We start from the raw sequence: 17530 nt of genomic DNA on the forward strand, positions 1-17530 counted from the left end.
GTAGGCGAGTTTCGGTCTTGTCATTCGTTTTTCAATTTTCCCTCATTCCGATGTTCATCGACCGATACTATTCATATGCCAAGGTAAGAGTGAACGCATCCGCATGTGTAAGTCAACTGAGATGGGAGGTGTGCTGCATTTGATGACTAAAACTCGCATGGAGGGGCAGGGAGCTCGGGCCAGTGACAGTGACGTTAGCGGGGTTCTTCCACTGCTGGGGAAAGACGGGAGACCCGCCCTGGTCTGACACCCGCTGAAAGTCTAGGCGCTGAGCTGTGCTAATGACGCCCGTTGCTTTGTCTCCTGATGGAGGATGCACCTCAGACATTGGGCCTTCCGTCATCAACCTTCCCATCCATGCTCCTCCTCCTTCTCCCTCCATCTCTCATTCTTCCCTCCTCCTACTTCAACATGGCCATGACCGGTGATGATTACGCCACAGCATACTGTACAACTCTGACCCCCGACTTCGATGCCTCTTGAACTGAAATACAAAGCTCATCATGGGACAAGCCCTGTCTGACGAGAACTCGCGGCAGGCGACGCACGAGGAGCTCACCCGTGAACTCGTAAGTAGCCGAGTGCACCACCCGTCAAGACACCACACATCACCCCTCTATCTTGAATCATGGTTACTCCAACATTTGGATTGTACTTTAATCTGACCATCGATGACACCAGGCCACTCGGTTTGCCGAAAAGTGCTTCACGTCGCTCGAGCTCTACTCGTTCAAAGATGTCTTCAAAAGCTTGGCAGATAACCAAGGCGACATCCGCTACTTGAAGGAAGACACTCTCGCTCGATTCCTCGAAATACCCGATATCCTTCACGTCTCGCCCGTCATCTTCCAGTTGGTGTCCTACATCGGCGCCTTCCCCTTCTTGCAGGATGCCCCGGCGGTTCTCGGTATCGATCAGATGATCATGGTCGTCGTTATCATGACGCAAAGACACAAGCGGGTTCTGGCCAAGGGAGCTACGGATAGGGCGAAGCTCCTCTTCAAGAGTCTGGCAGTACACGATCGCAGGGCATCCGAAGCAATTACTGCTGTCGAAGATTCTAAAGAGACGCCGCCAAACGAACCCAAGGCCGCAAGCCATGCGGCTGGCTTCGCAGTCGACGAACCTGTGGACGAACCCGAGGAAGACGATGACGATCTCGAGATTGCCGCCTTTGAGCTCCTTGATATCCACGACGCCGTGTGGCAGGGCGATGCGCCAAAGATGCATGGGGCCATGATACCCGCGGATAACTTCCGCAAGCTGCTGATGCTACTGATCCTGATTGCACCGCTGAGTCCTCAAGAGAGTCTGTCAATGTACTCCACCCGGGTTACGGGCGACGAACTAGAAAGCCTGCGTGCTACCGCAGAGAACATCCTCGCTGCGTTCCTGAATGTCGAAAAAGCCCCCGGCATCAAGTTTGGCCACTTCAGCCGAGTGCTCCCTGTATGCTTCCCGAATCTCTTCAACGGCTTCAGCCCTCTATTTGAGCATTTTCTCTTCTCCAAAAACTTGGACTTTACAAAACACAAGGGTGAAGACCCCGTGGCCGCCGAAAAGCAGCCAGACGAAGTTGTGCAACCTTTGCTGCAGGACACTGCTGAGATTCTCAACCTCAATGTCCTCTCGCAATTGTCATTCTTCCTCCCAGGATCCGACCTGTTTAGACGACTACGGCTTCTGTACTCCGGTAACGAAGACGGCTTCTCCACGGGGAGCTTCCAGAGCAAAGTCTTCAATTGGCGAGCACCCACTATCCTTCTGGTACGCGGCACTCGGCTAAATGACGCGCCTCACGGCAGTCAGGAGTCAAATTTTGCCGCATCCATCCCTCCACGTCGCTTCCCCAACAGCGGCAAGGGAGAGCGTCTGACTTTTGGCGTTTATGTTAGTCAACCATGGAAGCACACGGCCAAGGAATGCTTCGGCGAGCGAGACACAGTGCTTTTTCAGCTGGAGCCCGTTCACGATGTGTTCCCAGCTTCCAAATACAACTCGGACTACGTCGCCTTCACCAAGGCGCCTACTAATCGACCTATGCTCGGTGTCGGATGTCCCCATCCCCGGCAGACGCAAGCTCACCGGAGGCAAACTATGCTATCTCTCGGAGCCGTATCCTTACTCCTCGATGACTCTTTCGAATTCGGAGTGTTCACCCACGACTGGACCACTGGTGGCGGCGCATTCCAAACGAGCACCACGCGCAAGTTTGACTTTCAAGATCGGTTCGAGATTGAGAGCCTGGAAGTTTGGGGTTGTGGAGGGGACGAGGAGGCCAAGGCACAGGCGGAGCACTGGGCGTGGGAGCATCGTGAGGCGGAAGCTCGGCGAAAGATCAACCTGGGCTCTGGCGACATTGAGGCCGATCGTGCGCTTCTGGAAATGGCTGGTCTCGTGGGCAACAATCAGAGTGGTGGCTCCATGATCTGAGTCTCGCACGAGTTGTTCTCCCAACTACTGTTCAGAAGCATTGCTACTATTAGAGCACAAGACATTGGTTTCAGGGGTGCTCTAGACTGGGTGATTATTGATTTTGCAAAGCATAGGATTCCCACAGATTATCTCCAATAACGATGAATTTTCAATGTTCCACGAATTCTGTTGATGACAAGTCTTTCCTATTGTATGAAACCTCCATTAAGTTCCTGTCTTGGTTGAGCTTGGCTTCAGCCACCATTCGCTGCCAACCCTCAAGAGTTCCAGTGAAGCTCGTGAAGCCCGTGAAGCCGCCTTGCTCTTCAGAAAGCGAGAAGCCTCGAAGGAGCGGGCGAAGTGGCTTCTACATCGTCACTCATTTGACCTCATATGCTGCGATTGCCACCTCAAAGGCGTGGTTGATACCCTGACCCTTCCAGATATCGTAGTCGAGCAGAGACTGGTGGTGCGGATCCCTCAACTTGCTGCGCAGGGCATTGGCAGAAGCCTGTCGTCGTGGCATACGTAGTTAGCATCTCAGTATCCACATCATTTTACAGCTCCTTCGCAGCGCAGACGAAGGGCAAAGACAGGAGAAAAGAACTTCACTCACCAACGCCGTATACTCGAGCTGCTTCAAGACATTATAAATCCGGTGGTTCGCGTACGACTGGTACTTTGACACGGGGGCCTTGGCCGTGATGAGGCGGAGGAGCTTCTTCAAGGACGGGTGGTCGCGGCGCCAGGGGAGGTGAGGCCACGAGGTGCCGGTCTCTTCGTGTCTGTTGTTGTTGTTGTTGTTGTTGTTGTTGTTGTTGTTGTTGTTGTTGTTGTTCTCAGGATGTCCTGGTGGTGGCAGCGTGGTAGGCCTGGCGGGTTGGATTGTGACTGTGGTGGTGACGAGTTGCTCGTCGAGGGCGCGGGGGTGGTGGACCATTGTGTTTGTTGGGAGGCCGATTGTCATGTTTGCAGTCGTTTGGGTGGGGAGGGCCGGGGCTGTTGTTGGGACGTGGGTGATTTGGAGTTCGCGGCCGGAGTACTGCGATTGTTGTTAGCTCTGGTGATGTGGTCGGTTCGGAAGGGGGAATGGGGGGGGGGGGTGGGGGGTGCTTACCTCTTGATAGCATTTGAGGATGTCGAACTCATCTTCGTAGTGGAAGTGTGCATTGACGAGGGCTTGTTCGATCTTCCAGAGGACCCATTCGATGTGACGGAGGCCGTCTAGAACAACCTGAGATGGGGGTTAGTGAGTTCTTTACAAAGGAAATAATGAGGTCATGGGAGTGGGAGAGAGTTGAGGAGGTAGTCAAAGTCATAACACGAAGGACAGCAGAGAGGAAACTTACGATGTAAGGTCCCTTGTTGTGAACAAGCCAAGGAACATATTCATACTGCCACTGATATACAGCAGTCTGCAGATCCCCAGTCTTCCACGCAATACCCTTGTAATATTCACAAAGCTGCTCCCTAGTAATACCCTCATGATGCCCATGGGGCTCCCGGTGCGGGGGGTCCGAGTGAGGAGGGGGGGGGACACCGCTCCTCGCAATGGAGTTTACAGCCACGGCCGCAGCATCACGCAGGTTCTCGCCCTTGTCAGAGGCAGAAACGGAGCCGGAACCAGCGAGGGCGGCCGAGGCCTCGAGCTCGATGGCGGCCCAGGCTACCTCGCCCGCGGCGGCGAGTTTGTACTCGTCGTTCTCGGAGAGGGTGACGACGGGGAAGAAGGCAGAGGGGTCTATGCCGTGGACGGGCCCGGTGATGAAGTTTTGGAGGGGTTCGCGGATGGCGGCGTCGAGGGTTGAGTCTGGGACTATGATAGGTTTTGCGGATTCTGGGATTGTGGCGGCGTGCGTTAGGGTCAGCAGTGCGGCTGGGAGGAGGAGTTGGGACTTCATCTCGATTGATTTAAGAGGACGAGGGGATGTGAAGGAGTGTGATGATGAGGGCAGTGGAGGGGGAGATAGCGGGAACGCGTGCTTGTTATATAGATCATCACAGCATCTGCTTTGGATAGATGGTTGAAATATCTACAGACTGTTCGGCCTTCTTGTCAAGTGAGTTTCGTGGTAGAGTAGCTTGTGAGTGGTACCCCGGTTGTACGCTCACCTGGATGGATGGTTTCCCGAGAGAAGTTGGTGACAAAACTCTACTCAAAAATATGGCGCTTCTTCCCGGGTGGCTCTACTCTAATGCGGCATCTCGAGAAACAGAAGAGAAGCAGCAATACGTAATCCACAGGCTATTCTGTGCTCAAGATCGAGCATGTGCTGTTGTAACCCTCAGACGCCTCTCCTAAGCCATCAACCACATGTCGACGGCCCGTGACTGTGAGTTTCAATATTTCCTGTCGTCGCCAGAACTAACGGTTTCTTCCCGCGAGGTAAACCACATTTCCGGCGTTGGAGAGGGGTTAATTCTTTCTGCTAACATTCACATTGATCATCAAGGCTTGAAGAGACACGAGCAAGACGAATGTGTCTCCACGCTTTTGCTTGGTGATGAGGTATCTTTCGAGTGGAATAGTCTTGTTCGAGTTTGGAGAAAAGAAAAATGAGTAACGCCCATACGGCGAGGAAAGATCATCATCTGAGTGAGAGAATCACATGGTATTGAAGATGTTTCCGCATAGATTGTGCGCATTCGGCTTTCGGGATCTTGTGCTACGGGTGATGAGTTTCTTGAGCGAGCCACTGACTGCTCTTCAACAGATTGTACTGAGACTGGTAATCTCGGCGTAGATCTGTATCTGTCAAGTTCCCTGAAACAGCTCTTGGATAGATGATGGGCCATTTTAGACTATGTGTATCAAGCATGTGATGGCATTCTGTTTGTTCCCTGATCATAAAGTGATGAAATGGATAGATTTGATTGCGAACCCTGTGGGGAGGATCACCTCGTCCCTAATAAACCTGCAGTGCGGCTTCACAAGTAATCTTAGAGACCCTTATCCTCCTCTTGCCAGCTCTACTTTCAGAGTGAGTGCAGCTCTCTTGGAACAAGGATATGGCGTCGTAGGCTAGAGATGAATCTCGTCCAGCTACCGCCATGTCTCCTACCTGGGTCGGATATATACAAAAAGGACTGATCACAATGAAGTACCAGCGCTGAATAATCGTCCACGTGGAATCGGTTTTGATACAGCCGTTGAAGTTGGTTAAAAGTTCAGGGGCGCGTTATGCGAGGAGGATGCGGGCAGGGTGGTTGACGACCAACGAAGAGATCATGCACACACTCACTGGCACATATGCTTAGTCTAGGCATGTTGGTACGAAAAACTGCAGAATAGAGTAGCTCGACTGCCTGCTACATGCCTATCGCATAAGCCGTGTGTGTGTATGTGTATGTTCTCAAAAAGGGCCTACGTCTATCCACATGAGAGAGATAGCCAAACCGCTTTAAAATGATGACATGATAGCCAAAAGTCGAAAAAAAGCAATATCAACCGGAGCCGACATTGAAACTCTGGCCCACCTACACCCGAAGGCCAGCGATGAAGCTTCGGTGGACCATTTGGCCAATGGACCTGAACACCCGGATTGCTGGGAGATGAAGAGGGTTGACTGCATACAAGGGGGTGCTGGCCAAGGAGGAAGGAGCTAAAGGGGGAACTGAACCGGAAGGAAGAAGCGTATCTGAGGCAAGGCAGGTAGATCGAAGGCACGGAAGGAGGTTGGGCGATAATAGGCATAGAAGGAAAGGGCGCCTTCTCTGACCTCGAGTATGGAGGGAAAGGGTTCACAGAGGGAAGGTACCTTGGGATGAAATGCAGGAAGCAGAAAAGTAGCAAGAGGAAGGAGAAGGCATCTCGAGGCTTGGAATTAACTTGACATTTTGAGCTTCATTGTCCCCCAATAATCAGTTACAAGTAGCCATCATAGAGCCAGCACAGAGAGAATGTAGTTGTATGAAGTCTGACGCTTGGCACCTGCCCCTTTGTCACTACATGGTCCCCCAAATAAGAATACGCGTGGATTCGTGTATACGCATCACACACCGCCCATAGAAGAATACATCACGACCTCAAACCCTTATACCCCCTCTCACTTCCATTCCCGTCACCAGCCAACAGGCGCCCCTCTAGGCCGGGGGGTCAGGTCAAAGTGGCTGGGTGGAGGAGTGGTTCAAGGTCAACAATCAAATTCCGCCCAAAGCCTACTCGACGACAGGCTGAGGGTACCCGAGTTCGAATCCCAGCTTGAGCACCCAGAAATTTCCCATTATGAGTACCAAGAGATGTAGCCCCCAGTTCAGCACCGAGGCGGTGAACTCTTTTTTGTTGTTGATCCCTTTATGGTTTTGGACCTCTCTGATGCCAAGATAAGTTTTACGAGCTGCTCTGACCCTAGTCTGGCACAAAAGGCAACCCCAAGAGACGTGAGAGCCATGTTAGCGAGGTTGGCTATTGATCTCGCTGTTGCGCGTCGTATCTGTTGTCCGACCAGCTTGCGTTGTTCCATTGTTACTGCTACCTTCCCAGATACGCCGCGCTGCAGTCACCAAATCTAACCGTTCCTTAGGGGTCGGAAGACAAGAGCACTTCAGCAGAGTTCAAATCATCTCAATCCTGGGGAGTTGGACAACGTCTGGGTGGGTAAGCTGGGGACATCTCTACCCAAAGTAGTAAGCAATATGAGCCTGGAACAGTATGTGTACTTGTTATATTCTGTATTTTCTGGTCGGATAAGCAGCAGTGAGGCATGCCAATGCTCACATACATATCTGACCACTGCGTCTCTCCACTGTCCCACAACTCCATCGAAGTGGGGGTTTGGGGGGTAATAATAAAAATGAGTTGAGCCACACCGCATCCCAACCTCACGCCCGAGGCCTTTCAACACTCTCAAACACCGAATTGGAATAAAGATGAAAAATAGTATGTGGAGAGAGGCATTCCCCTCTTGTGATAGACCACTCCAGTCCCCTTTTCCCAATCAAAAACAGAATCAGATCCCAATCCTTTGCTCTGTACAGTAACGTGAACAACAAAGTAGCAACAACAACGGCGCAGTGCGGAAGAAAGGCCATCCCGTACCTTATGCAACGCGAACAACCGGACCTGACCCAAATGCTCAGTACGAAACCTACCCTCCTCACTCGAGGCCCCCGACCCCCGGTCGCTCGCTGTGGTGTGTCGTCTAGGTAATACATGGTACGCTTTCTAGCTGTGTCGACTTCAAGAAGATGACGACTCGGAGTCCTTAGCCGCCAAGAGCTCAATCATCTTCTCGTATTCTATGTCCTTGTCAAGGGGGTCGCGGCCAACAGCCTCGCAGGACTCTTGGAAGACCTCATCTGCCGAAGAGGGCTTCTTGCCCGCGGTCTTCTCGGTTCTCTTCCACTCTTCGAACCATTTCTTGTTGAAACTCCGAACGAATTTAGACGTCACAGGTCCCCATTGCACTGACTGCTGTTTGGGAGCCGGGTGCTCTGGTGCTGTCGAGTCTGGTCTCACTATTTGGCCGCTTGGGCCAGGGGTATCTTTGCCGTTTTGCTCGCTGTTGGGTTGTTGCTCTCCTCGTGGCAGGCGCATGGCGAGGAGGACGTATTCCGCCCTTGTCATGTTGTCCATCACATCGTCCATGTACCTCATGACTTCTTCCTGGGGTGCCACTGCTCTCTGCAGGTACTCGAGGTGACGAGCTGACTGAGCGTACAGCCGAACGGTGACAGGCTGGTAGTAGTCGAGCTTGGCGTCACCTCCATACTCCAGCTGGCTGCCCTTGCGAACAATGAGGAACGATGCGATAGCCTGCTGTCCGCCAGGCAGATACTCGAGAATGCTGTATTTTGGGAACAGGTAGCGATCGCCATTTCCACCAGCAAAATCGAGGCAGACGCCTGAGATCTCAGGCCGCACAGGTGGTGGAGGGCCCTTTGACCGAAGGGCTTGCTGAGGAGGATGCTGTATTTGTGGAGCTGCTGGAGTCGGGGCCGGTGAAGCAGCAGGCGCAGCTGCCGCGGGCTTAGCGGGGTGCCCGTTCGCGGTGCCGTTGATGGCAGCCTGGGTCGTCGGGGTTTGAGGCGTCGGGGTGTTTTGCGCGCTCTTGAGTTCCTTGTGCAGCTTGTCGAGAGATGCTTTGAGGTCGGTGGCGTCGGTGAAGCCAGGCTTGTTGTCAGCTATCCGTCGGATCATAGTCTGCAACGGTTTTGCATCCAGAGCCGCCCTCACCAAGGCCACAACCAAAGGGTCGCTTCCACGCGGAGGCAGAAGTTCTGATGACTTTTGCTTCGGATTCGTAGCGAGTACGATATCCAGAATGGTCCGTACCTCGTCGGCAAAGTACTTGACTGTCCTCCCGTCAACCAATAGCCTATCCGCTGAAGGACCCTGTTGCCCTCCCTTCCTCTTATACTCCGCTGTAATTTGATCAATGATCTTTTGAAAGTTGCTTAGTTCATCCGGCTTTGCTTCACCAGCGGCGACCCGTTTCATCAAGTCTCGTAGATGAGGGTCCTCGGATGCCTTCTCAGCGAGCGTCATAATGATGGGATCTGTTCCTTGTGGTTTTGCCGCCGGCGGTTTTGCGGCGCCCGGAGCTGGTGTCGGCGTTGAGCTCGATGGTCGCGAGTTTGGTGCTGAAGGTGCCGCGGCCAAAGGAGGAACAGGATGTGATGCCGTCCCCGGCGCTGCTGCTGGAACTGGTGCCACAGCCGCTGGGACCAATGGAGCTACCGGCCGTGGCGGAGGTGGTGTCGCACTGGCCGTCCGCATAGGTTCCAAAGTGCGCGGCGAGGGCATCACTTTGGGTGGCTCGTTCGCAGCCGACGAGGGTGGCCTAGGTGGCTGCTGGGGAGCAGGTGACGGAGGAGCCGGGCTAGGAGCGGAAGGCGTCGGCTTCGGGTCATTGGGAGCGAGTGCAGGACTTGGGTTCGGGTTTGCTGGTGTAGGTGGAGGGGGCATAGCTCCATTGGGAGGACCATACTGCAAGATGGGCCGAAAGGTAGCTTGCGTGGTGGGTGCGGGAGGTTTGGGGTCCTTGATCGCCCAAAGGGTAACATCGAAAACGTGCGGCTCGATCGTGATTGTGCAAGGCCCAATCTTACTCATAGTATCTTTCGGTGGGTTCTTGGGGTCTTCGGTTGCGTTCTTCTTTCGTCCAGGTTTCGTCCAGTACTTCTCGAATAGTCCCTCGGCCAGCCATTTGTGTCGCGACCGGCTCAGCGATTCGGCAAGAACACCACTATGGATAAATGTCAGCTCTGCACATCCAAAAGCTACGTCCAAGCCGGCGGCTAGATCTCAGGGCATATGGCCTTACCTCTCTTGAAATGACTGATACTCCTTCGCGGGGAGGTCATCGGGTTGGGCATCCTCGACGGTCGGCAGCGGCTTCCCGGCCTGAATGGACTTTGGGAGCGAGGGAGGCGGCGGCGGAGGTTCCTCGACTGGTACTGGGACTGGCGTAACTGATCGGGGCTCGGGAGGGGTGACGGTGCGCTTCTTTGCGACGTGTTCGACACGCGCCGCAGCCCTGGCGGGCAACTTCCTCTTCCTCTCCATGTCGAATGTGCCGCTTCCCTGTCGCAGAGTTCAGGGTATCACGAGTAGGTTCCCGAGCGTGTCGGTATTTTCATCATCAGCAGAAGAAGCCACAGCCCTCGACTGCGCGCGGCGCCGTTGTCGTACTCTCCTGGGAGGAGTGGAGGGGGGCACGAGTATGCTGCACGTGGGAGAGCAGGGGAGGTGGCAGTGAAGCCGAGTCGTGAATAATATCGGCTTTAAGCTATTCGCGGGATATCGGGACGGCGTCTGCGTGGGCTTCGCGCGTGTGGTTGTGTCGGGAGTATGGAGGAATGAATGGAATCGGAGACTCGGGGAAGGGTTCGTGGGAATGAGTTGAATTGGGGTGGACGGGATATTAGCATGGGGAGCTTTGTATGGGATGCATCAGCAGCGACCAGCAAAAGGCATGGAAAAAAAGGTACAAAGTCAGATGTACCTGAGGCTCCGGCTGGGCTGTTGCCGCCTCTTTTTTCTTTCGGAGATGCAAGAGCGCGGTTGCTCATTCTGCTTCCTGCTACTTGCCGGGTACCAAGGTACACACTCCACCACGTCCCACGTCCAAGTAGGTCCTTCCCACTTGGTGCACGTCGACCTTCCGCGGTGCCGTGCCGTCCAGTCGCAGCGGGCGAAAGAGCAGGCGGGCTGTGAGTTTAACAGGAACAGCCATATTTGATTGGTCTGGAACAGGACCAAAAAAACTGGGCACGTTGCCGCGCCCTGACTGGACGAAGCGCACGGTGCACATGGAGTCCTGGGCTCCGTAGAAGAGTTCCGCCCGCCACTCACATCGCGCCAAAATCGTCGCATGCTTTGTCATGTACCTGTGTACCGCGATACCGTGGCGCATGTACCTCGTCCTGCAATGCACTCCGGGTTATTCCTTCTCCCAAGGTAAACCAAGAGCCTCCTGTTCTCCCACCCAGTTCCCTTGGTTCTCCCATCTCTTTCTCCTATATGAGTCCTACGTGACTTTGTGATGTGCCGTGCAGGTTATCGGGTCTGCGGAAGTCGCTTACAGGCACTTGCTGGCTTCTGCGCAAGTTCACAATGGTATGGGGGGCAACTGCAGATGTATGTGAATGAGTGTGGCTGTGAAGCTTGGAGAAATGGCCAGACCAAATTACTCTCACGGTACTCTGTAGCCATCTCTCCGCATTTAGCAAATTAACCCGACCATAGGCGCGCTGCCAAGTCCATGCACAAATACCCAAATATCTCAGCAATCGCTGTCATCTGAGTAAATCAAATGAGCCCCAATGAAGCGCTCTCGTTTGCCGATATGATTAATACCGATTTGCAGAAGTTAGGCAGTGTTGGCTGGGAGAAAAGCGCATCTGATACCGACGGATGATCTGTTGTCGTCGGCGTGCGGCTCAGACCAGAGCTGCGAAAGGTCGCCGCATTCTGGGGATTGCGCCTACTAGCGGCAAGTACTTCCACTTGGTACGCACGATCACACAAAATGAAAGTATACTCCGCTAAACGTGTCCATGTCACCATCCCTGCGAGTTCGCAGGCAATTCCAACCTCAAGCAAGGAACCAGTTCGCCAAGGCATCACCGACGGTGGCCACATCACCGCCACCCGTCATGTGTAGATAACTCGGAAGTCTCGCAATCTCATCTCCGGTATCTTTTGCATCCCTCTGCATCTTTGAATTACCACAACACTTTGATAATGATGGTTCCGCTTTCGCCGATCCTCCGGACAGCCGTCTGGGTCGTGGCGGCTCCGCTGGGCCTCTACTTCACTTTCCTGGCTCTAGGTGCAACGCCTTTCTTCCAACGACAGTAGGACTTGTTGTCTCGTATCTCAAAATCCAGGCCATCGTTATTAATTCCATTTTTGTAGTTTTCTGTACGCTCACAAGATCAACACTCTCTGGTGGCGTGATGTCGACAAGCCTGAGAGATGGGGCTTTGCAAGTAAGTCTACGCACCAACCCCGATGTAAGACGCGCCATCGCTGACAAACTCTCTCCGTAGAGGGCCAAGCCACGCCTTTCTCGCTCGACACTCCAGATGGAGTGAGCTTGTATGCATGGCATGTTATGCCTCTACCTCAGTACCTGAAGCAAGAGGAGAGATTCTCAGTGCAGAAGGGTGGCTTCTGCCAAGATTTCACCGAAACTGAGTCTTTCAAGGCTTTGAAAGAGGACCCGGATGCTCGTGTTGTACTTTCATGTCAGTCATTAGGTCTCGTTACATGTACTTCCAAATGCTGACTGGTTGTAGTTCATGGTGTAAGAAATGCATGATTAGTGAATTTTTCTGCTCTCATACTGACCATGTGCAGAACGCTGGCGACATTGCGCAAGGTCACAGGCCAGACAGCTATCACGTCATTACTGACACTTCGTCGTACCATGTTCTGGCAATCGACTACCGTGGCTTCGGTCACTCAACAGGTCGCCCAACCGAATACGGCCTGATCCAAGATGCTGCCACTCTGATTGACTGGGTCATCAACGTCGCCGGCGTGCCATCCGACCGCATCGTTCTTCTCGGCCAGAGTCTCGGCACAGCCGTGACGAGCGGTGTTGCCGAGCTGTACGCCTCGCAGGGAATCGAATTCGGCGGTGTCATCCTCGTCGCGGGCTTCAGCAACCTGCCCAAGATGCTGAGCGGCTACAAGATTGGCGGCCTGTTTCCCGTGCTTGGACCCCTGAAGGTCTGGCCCGGCTTCTTGGAGTACATGGAGGGCTTTATCTACGATAAGTGGCCGTCGGTGGATCGGCTGGAGAGCCTGGTCAAGCTGACCAAGAGACGGCTGCGCTTGACGCTCATCTCGGCCAAAGACGACGCGGACATCCCCTGGACGGAGAGTAACAAGCTTTTCCGCGCCGCTGCTAATGCGACTGTTCCCGGGGGCCTGAGTGACCATTCATTCGAAGCGTGGAAGGATGTGCGTACTATCCACAAGGGTAAGAACGCCTTTGTGACTACGTGGAACGCCGAGCCAAATATTATAATTCGTCAGGAGCTTTTTCCACACGGTGGTAAGTCAACCAATTGATAAGGCTGGGCTCTGAAAGGAGCTATTTCTAACTCTCGCAGGACATAACGACATCATGGGATACGCGCCTGTAATACTCGCAGTGATGCGTTCCTTCGATCTCGCAGGCACGGCTTATGACATGGCTGGGTCGGATACTAGCAGTAGAACGTTGTAACCGCGGTCATGGGCTTTCCATGCCGGTATCTTTTGCATAGAACTCAAGAGCGCCAGCATTAGAGTAGAGCGGGAGGTGCTTGGTTGTTGTACCGCAGAGCACCTATTCGGGGGTGTAATGACTTGGTTGGAAGAAGGAGCAGTTATGACTTTTGTGCTGGCAGTTCGGTCTCCTAGTATAGAATCGATCAGATTTGCGGCGATCCCCAGGTTACCTCGGTTTTCTTTCCCGCTGCCACCAGGTCATGGATGAGCACACCACTCAGTCGCAATACATTCTGAACGGCGTGTGACTCGGAGTTGTTGGACTTGACGAGATTTACTCAGAGTTTTCATCATCACCTTAGATTAATATGAAGCAAACTGTATTACCGTTTAATGCTGCTGTGATCTTGCTCTGCAATGTAAAGATAACATCTCATGATGGCTGTCCGAGGTCTCAATAGACACTCAGGAGGGACGGGTGTGCCTCGCCATAATGGCATCGACGCAAAATTGAGGCTAAACAATCTTGTATCTCGATAGAATTGAAATATAAGAAAGATCACCACCTCGGATTGAAAACATCTTGTTAATTTAGTGAACACGTTGAACTTTGAAGGTAAACAGGTCGTCCATAATAAGGTGCCCCGGTATTAGGTACCTTACGTTGTGACGGTCTTTCCCGGTTTAGCGCAAGGGTGTTGGGGACCTAAGGAACGATCGCCGCACCGCAGGTTGGCACCTTCTGCCCCGCAGTGCCATGGCCCCTAGCAGGTGACCCCGCCATGATGCAGTCACACACAGCTGGAGCCTGTACCGCCTGGGAGCACAGCTGGCACATGAAACTGTCCTCTCTCGCGCCAAAACTTCTTCCCCGCCATTCCCACCTCGCAAGCTTGAACAGAGCTCCAAGAAGCTCCCACCAACCCCCCCGAAAATCGACCATCCCACCACAAACCGTCGAATCGAGGACACCAAGATGCCTGCCGAAGAGTCCAAACCCCTTGACCCGGCCGTCAAAGACGCCAACGATACCCTTGCCGAGGCGAGCGACAAGGGCAAGGGCAAGGAAGTCGAGGTCGAGTCCGAGGACGAAGAGGAGGAGGATGCGCCTGAGACTGCGCCCGGCGCAACTGCAGATGCTCCCAAGAAGAAGAAGAAGAAGTCCAAGAGAAAGAAGGTCAAGGATGCGCTCACCGGCAAGCCCAGCGATCCGGAGGCTGCCATCAAGGAGGCCATCGGTGGCCTGACGCCCCAGCAGCTTACCGAGCTTCTCGCCCTGAACCCGGCTTTGGCGAATGAGCTCGGCGTTGGAAGTTCTAGCAACAAGTCGGCCGAAGAGACCGCTGCGGCGATGAAGAACTTGAACCTGCAGGATATCATGACGGGCCTGGCCTCGGCTGGCAAGAACGCCAAGGATATGGCAAGCTACAAGTTCTGGGCCACGCAACCCGTACCCAAGTTTGGTGAGGCGGAGGCCAAGATTGAGGATGGGCCAATCCGCATTCAGAAGGTGGAAGAGGTCCCTACGGAAGCGTCGCCAATGGTGGCTGGCTTCGAGTGGGTTACAATGAACCTCGAGGACGAGGGTGAGATGAAGGAGGTGTACGAGCTACTCAACGGCCACTATGTCGAGGATGACGAGGCCATGTTCCGCTTCAACTACTCGCCAGCTATGCTTAAATGGTAAGCATTCTTCTGCATTGGCTCACATTCAAGCAGGCTTAATCTGACTATCATCGCAGGGCTCTGATGGCTCCTGGCTGGCGCAAGGAGTGGCACGTCGGTGTTCGCGCGACACAGTCTAGAAAGCTCGTCGCCTTCATTTCCGCCATCCCCGTCAATTTGCGCGTGCGCAAGAATGTTGTCACTTGCTCCGAGGTCAACTTCATGGTTGTCCACAAGAAGCTCCGCGGCAAGCGTCTGGCCCCCGTGCTCATCAAGGAGATCACGCGCCGTAGCAACCTGCGCGAGATCTGGCAGGGTCTCTACACTGGTGGTGTTGTGCTGCCCAAGCCCGTCAGCACATGTCGTTACTTCCACCGCGCCCTCAACTGGCAGAAGCTGTACGAGGTCGGTTTCAGCCCGCTGCCCCCCAACAGCAAGCCGCAGTACCAGATTCGCAAGTACCAGCTTCCGGATAACACGTCGACCAAGGGCCTCCGTGAGCTCCAGGAGAAGGACCTTGATGCCGCAAACGAACTTCTGGCCAAGTACTTGAAGCGTTTCGACATGGCCCCCGAGTTCTCCAAGGACGAGTTCAGGCACTGGTTCCTGCACGACAAGAATGCCCCTGGCGAGCAGGTCATTTGGACATATGTCGTCGAGGTTCGTCCCATGTCCCCATCCCTTCTCTGCTCAAGGTATACTGACATCCAGTTAGACCAATGGAAAGATTACCGACTTCTTCTCCTTCTACTGCCTCGAGTCTACTGTCATCAACAGCTCAAAGCACCAGGTCGTCCGCGCCGCCTACCTCTGGTACTACGCCTCCGAAGTTGGCCTGGCCACGCCCCTCGACAAGGCCTCCCTGAAGACACGGTTGAACTCCCTTATCGGCGACGCCCTGATCTTGGGCAAGAAGAACAAGTTCGACGTCTTTAATGGCCTGTCCCTGCTCGACAACGGCCTCTTCCTGGAACAGCAGAAATTCGGCCCCGGTGACGGTCAGCTCCACTACTACCTCTTCAACTACCGTGCTGCCCCTATTGCTGGCGGCGTGGACCGGAGAAACAAGCTTGACGAGGAGAACCTGAGTGGCATTGGCTTGGTAATGTTGTAAGTAGCATGAGGTTATGAGCGGACGAGGGAGATGGAAAACCCAAGGGTGGTGAGCACAGCGAAAAGCTGCATGCATACCGGCGTTAGGGGATGAATGTGAGGTGTCACAGTAAATGAATCAAGCCATCACGAGCTATGACTACTCTTCATCGTGTGTCATGTCACAATTTGCCATGCTCTGCTCTGTGGGTTCCTGCCCAGCTTCTTGATCAAATTCGCCGAATCCTAAGCACTCATCTTTTCCACCGTCGCGATTCTCTCCTCCAACCACTTATTCATCCACGGCACCCTATCCATGATGGGCGCATGCCCCATGCCCTCCACGAACTCCACCACACCCGGCTGCAGATGCTCGGCCAGTAACCTCCCGTGATGCGAGTCAATCATGACGTCGCCTAACCCGTGAATGACGGCGATGCGCTCCCTGCCGACCTGATCCGCGAGCTGTTTTAGTTGGGCGGGCGACTTATGATGCCAGCCCGCCGCAGCGAGCTGCTGCAGGAAACCACGGATACTAAATAGCCCCGGCGTGTTCCTCTTGATCAGCTCCTGCGCCTGGAACCGCTGGAAATTACTCTCGAACCGACCGTATCCCTGCCCGCCATCCGCGGGACCACACTTGTGCGTCGCATCATTAGGCAGCTCGGCCGCCTCGTCGGGCATGACGAGCCAGTCGGCGGGGAACAGCTTGAGCGAGGTATCTGCGATACTACGGTCCGCGGATTTGGGGACGAGCATGGCGGCGCGGTCGCGCATGTTTTCGAGGAGGGTTTTTGTGTTTTCGATCCAGGGGGCCGTGCAGAGCAGGGTGACGGAGGCGAAGAGGTTAGGGGCGGCGAAGGCAAGCTCTTGGGAGATCATGCCGCCCATGGAGATGCCAAAGAGGTGGACGGAGCGGGAGGCGGTCCAGCCTACGTGGGTCAGGACTTCGAGGGCATCGTGGGCCATTTCGGAGGTGGAGTAGCGGATGTAGGGGACGTCGGACTCGCCCATGCCGCGGTTGTCGAGGATAAGGACGGAGTATTTGGAGGCGTTGTCATGGCCGAAGTATTTTGTTTGGCGCTGCCATGAGGTTTTGAGGCCTGCTAGGCCCATTATGAACTTTTGGTGTTTGTGTTAGTTGCAAGGCACTGGGAGGAAGGAAATCATTCTAGTGGTAGAGGGGTTGCGTACGATGATTTTTGAGGGGCCGTGACCGTGGATTTCCCAGGCAATGTTGAAGGGGCCGCCTCTATCCTTGGCGACGGGACATTTCCCCTTGCGATCGGGTTCGAGGTTCCATATCGTTGAGGCATATGAAGGATGTCTCATTGTCTCTTCCGCCGTGGGGAAGACTGGTACTCTGGCCATATCGTCAGTATACGTGGCTGTTACATAGATGAGTGGTTAAGGCTTACTTTGTCGCCATGGCTGCGTTTGTCAAAGGGATTATAGATGTAAAGTTGAGAGCTCCGTGGGTCTTAGGACGATCCAACACGTGGATTCAACGTGGTTATACTAGATATTCTTCGTGTTCGGGACGAAGAAATCTGGAAATATTTGGAAAACCCCGGATGAGTGGCGTTCAAAGATGTTACAGATGAGTTTGGATTGAACTCCAGGGGGGGCTGTGTATGAGAGCTATAGCTGTGTGAGCTGAAGAGTGAGAGAGGGAAGCTCGATTCTCGAAAG

General features: G+C 54.0%; 6 protein-coding genes across 6 annotated transcripts; 3 read left to right on the plus strand and 3 right to left on the minus strand.

Moving 5' to 3' along the window:
• The first annotated feature begins 280 nt into the window (after window positions 1-280).
• On the plus strand, window positions 281-2581 carry BDZ83DRAFT_637366 (restriction of telomere capping protein 5). Its single transcript, XM_060509305.1, has 2 exons — window positions 281-569; window positions 682-2581. The coding sequence occupies exons 1-2, from the start codon at window positions 504-506 to the stop codon at window positions 2431-2433; spliced, it is 1818 nt and encodes a 605-aa protein (XP_060359746.1). The 5' UTR covers window positions 281-503; the 3' UTR covers window positions 2434-2581.
• Window positions 2582-4458, minus strand: BDZ83DRAFT_796429 (uncharacterized protein). Its single transcript, XM_060515870.1, has 4 exons — window positions 3765-4458; window positions 3533-3649; window positions 3032-3457; window positions 2582-2926 (listed from the first exon to the last, which is right to left on the minus strand). The coding sequence occupies exons 1-4, from the start codon at window positions 4314-4316 to the stop codon at window positions 2795-2797; spliced, it is 1227 nt and encodes a 408-aa protein (XP_060359747.1). The 5' UTR covers window positions 4317-4458; the 3' UTR covers window positions 2582-2794.
• Window positions 4459-7594: 3136 nt separating this feature from the next.
• BDZ83DRAFT_656260 (uncharacterized protein) lies at window positions 7595-9922 on the minus strand (the record flags this gene model as incomplete). Its single annotated transcript, XM_060510861.1, has 2 exons — window positions 7595-9602; window positions 9681-9922. 2 exons carry the CDS (start codon window positions 9920-9922, stop codon window positions 7595-7597), a joined length of 2250 nt encoding a protein of 749 aa, XP_060359748.1.
• A 1255-nt stretch (window positions 9923-11177) lies between these two features.
• BDZ83DRAFT_637375 (abhydrolase domain-containing protein) lies at window positions 11178-13477 on the plus strand. The gene is made up of 6 exons (XM_060509306.1): window positions 11178-11715; window positions 11777-11850; window positions 11911-12112; window positions 12151-12154; window positions 12221-12923; window positions 12982-13477. Exons 1-6 carry the CDS (start codon window positions 11603-11605, stop codon window positions 13095-13097), a joined length of 1212 nt encoding a protein of 403 aa, XP_060359749.1. The 5' UTR covers window positions 11178-11602; the 3' UTR covers window positions 13098-13477.
• Window positions 13478-13673: 196 nt separating this feature from the next.
• On the plus strand, window positions 13674-15972 carry BDZ83DRAFT_79441 (glycylpeptide N-tetradecanoyltransferase). Its single transcript, XM_060515814.1, has 3 exons — window positions 13674-14764; window positions 14824-15406; window positions 15462-15972. Exons 1-3 carry the CDS (start codon window positions 14058-14060, stop codon window positions 15858-15860), a joined length of 1689 nt encoding a protein of 562 aa, XP_060359750.1. The 5' UTR covers window positions 13674-14057; the 3' UTR covers window positions 15861-15972.
• Window positions 15973-16084: 112 nt separating this feature from the next.
• On the minus strand, window positions 16085-17209 carry BDZ83DRAFT_723393 (glycylpeptide N-tetradecanoyltransferase; the record flags this gene model as incomplete). The annotated part of the gene is made up of 2 exons (XM_060512556.1): window positions 16085-16960; window positions 17033-17209. 2 exons carry the CDS (start codon window positions 17207-17209, stop codon window positions 16085-16087), a joined length of 1053 nt encoding a protein of 350 aa, XP_060359751.1.
• Between the last annotated feature and the right edge of the window lie 321 nt (window positions 17210-17530).

The sequence above is a fragment of the Colletotrichum acutatum genome (genome assembly GCF_030867785.1).
Source record: "Colletotrichum acutatum strain CBS 112980 chromosome Unknown BDZ83scaffold_137, whole genome shotgun sequence".
NCBI classification, from domain to species: Eukaryota; Fungi; Ascomycota; class Sordariomycetes; order Glomerellales; family Glomerellaceae; genus Colletotrichum; species Colletotrichum acutatum.

Bases quoted from the DNA above. Each gene is read 5' to 3' on its own strand.
- BDZ83DRAFT_637366 (XM_060509305.1), top strand. From the start codon at position 504: ATGGGACAAGCCCTGTCTGACGAGAACTCGCGGCAGGCGACGCACGAG. The intron at 570-681 runs GTAAGTAGCCGA...CGATGACACCAG, and splicing joins AGGAGCTCACCCGTGAACTC to GCCACTCGGTTTGCCGAAAA.
- BDZ83DRAFT_796429 (XM_060515870.1), bottom strand. From the start codon at position 4,316: ATGAAGTCCCAACTCCTCCTCCCAGCCGCACTGCTGACCCTAACGCAC. The intron at 3,650-3,764 runs GTAAGTTTCCTC...CCCCCATCTCAG, and splicing joins ACAACAAGGGACCTTACATC to GTTGTTCTAGACGGCCTCCG. The intron at 2,927-3,031 runs GTGAGTGAAGTT...CCACGACGACAG, and splicing joins AGCTCGAGTATACGGCGTTG to GCTTCTGCCAATGCCCTGCG.
- BDZ83DRAFT_637375 (XM_060509306.1), top strand. From the start codon at position 11,603: ATGATGGTTCCGCTTTCGCCGATCCTCCGGACAGCCGTCTGGGTCGTG. The intron at 11,851-11,910 runs GTAAGTCTACGC...CTCTCTCCGTAG, and splicing joins TGAGAGATGGGGCTTTGCAA to AGGGCCAAGCCACGCCTTTC. The intron at 12,924-12,981 runs GTAAGTCAACCA...TAACTCTCGCAG, and splicing joins GGAGCTTTTTCCACACGGTG to GACATAACGACATCATGGGA.
- BDZ83DRAFT_79441 (XM_060515814.1), top strand. From the start codon at position 14,058: ATGCCTGCCGAAGAGTCCAAACCCCTTGACCCGGCCGTCAAAGACGCC. The intron at 14,765-14,823 runs GTAAGCATTCTT...CTATCATCGCAG, and splicing joins TCGCCAGCTATGCTTAAATG to GGCTCTGATGGCTCCTGGCT. The intron at 15,407-15,461 runs GTTCGTCCCATG...ACATCCAGTTAG, and splicing joins TTTGGACATATGTCGTCGAG to ACCAATGGAAAGATTACCGA.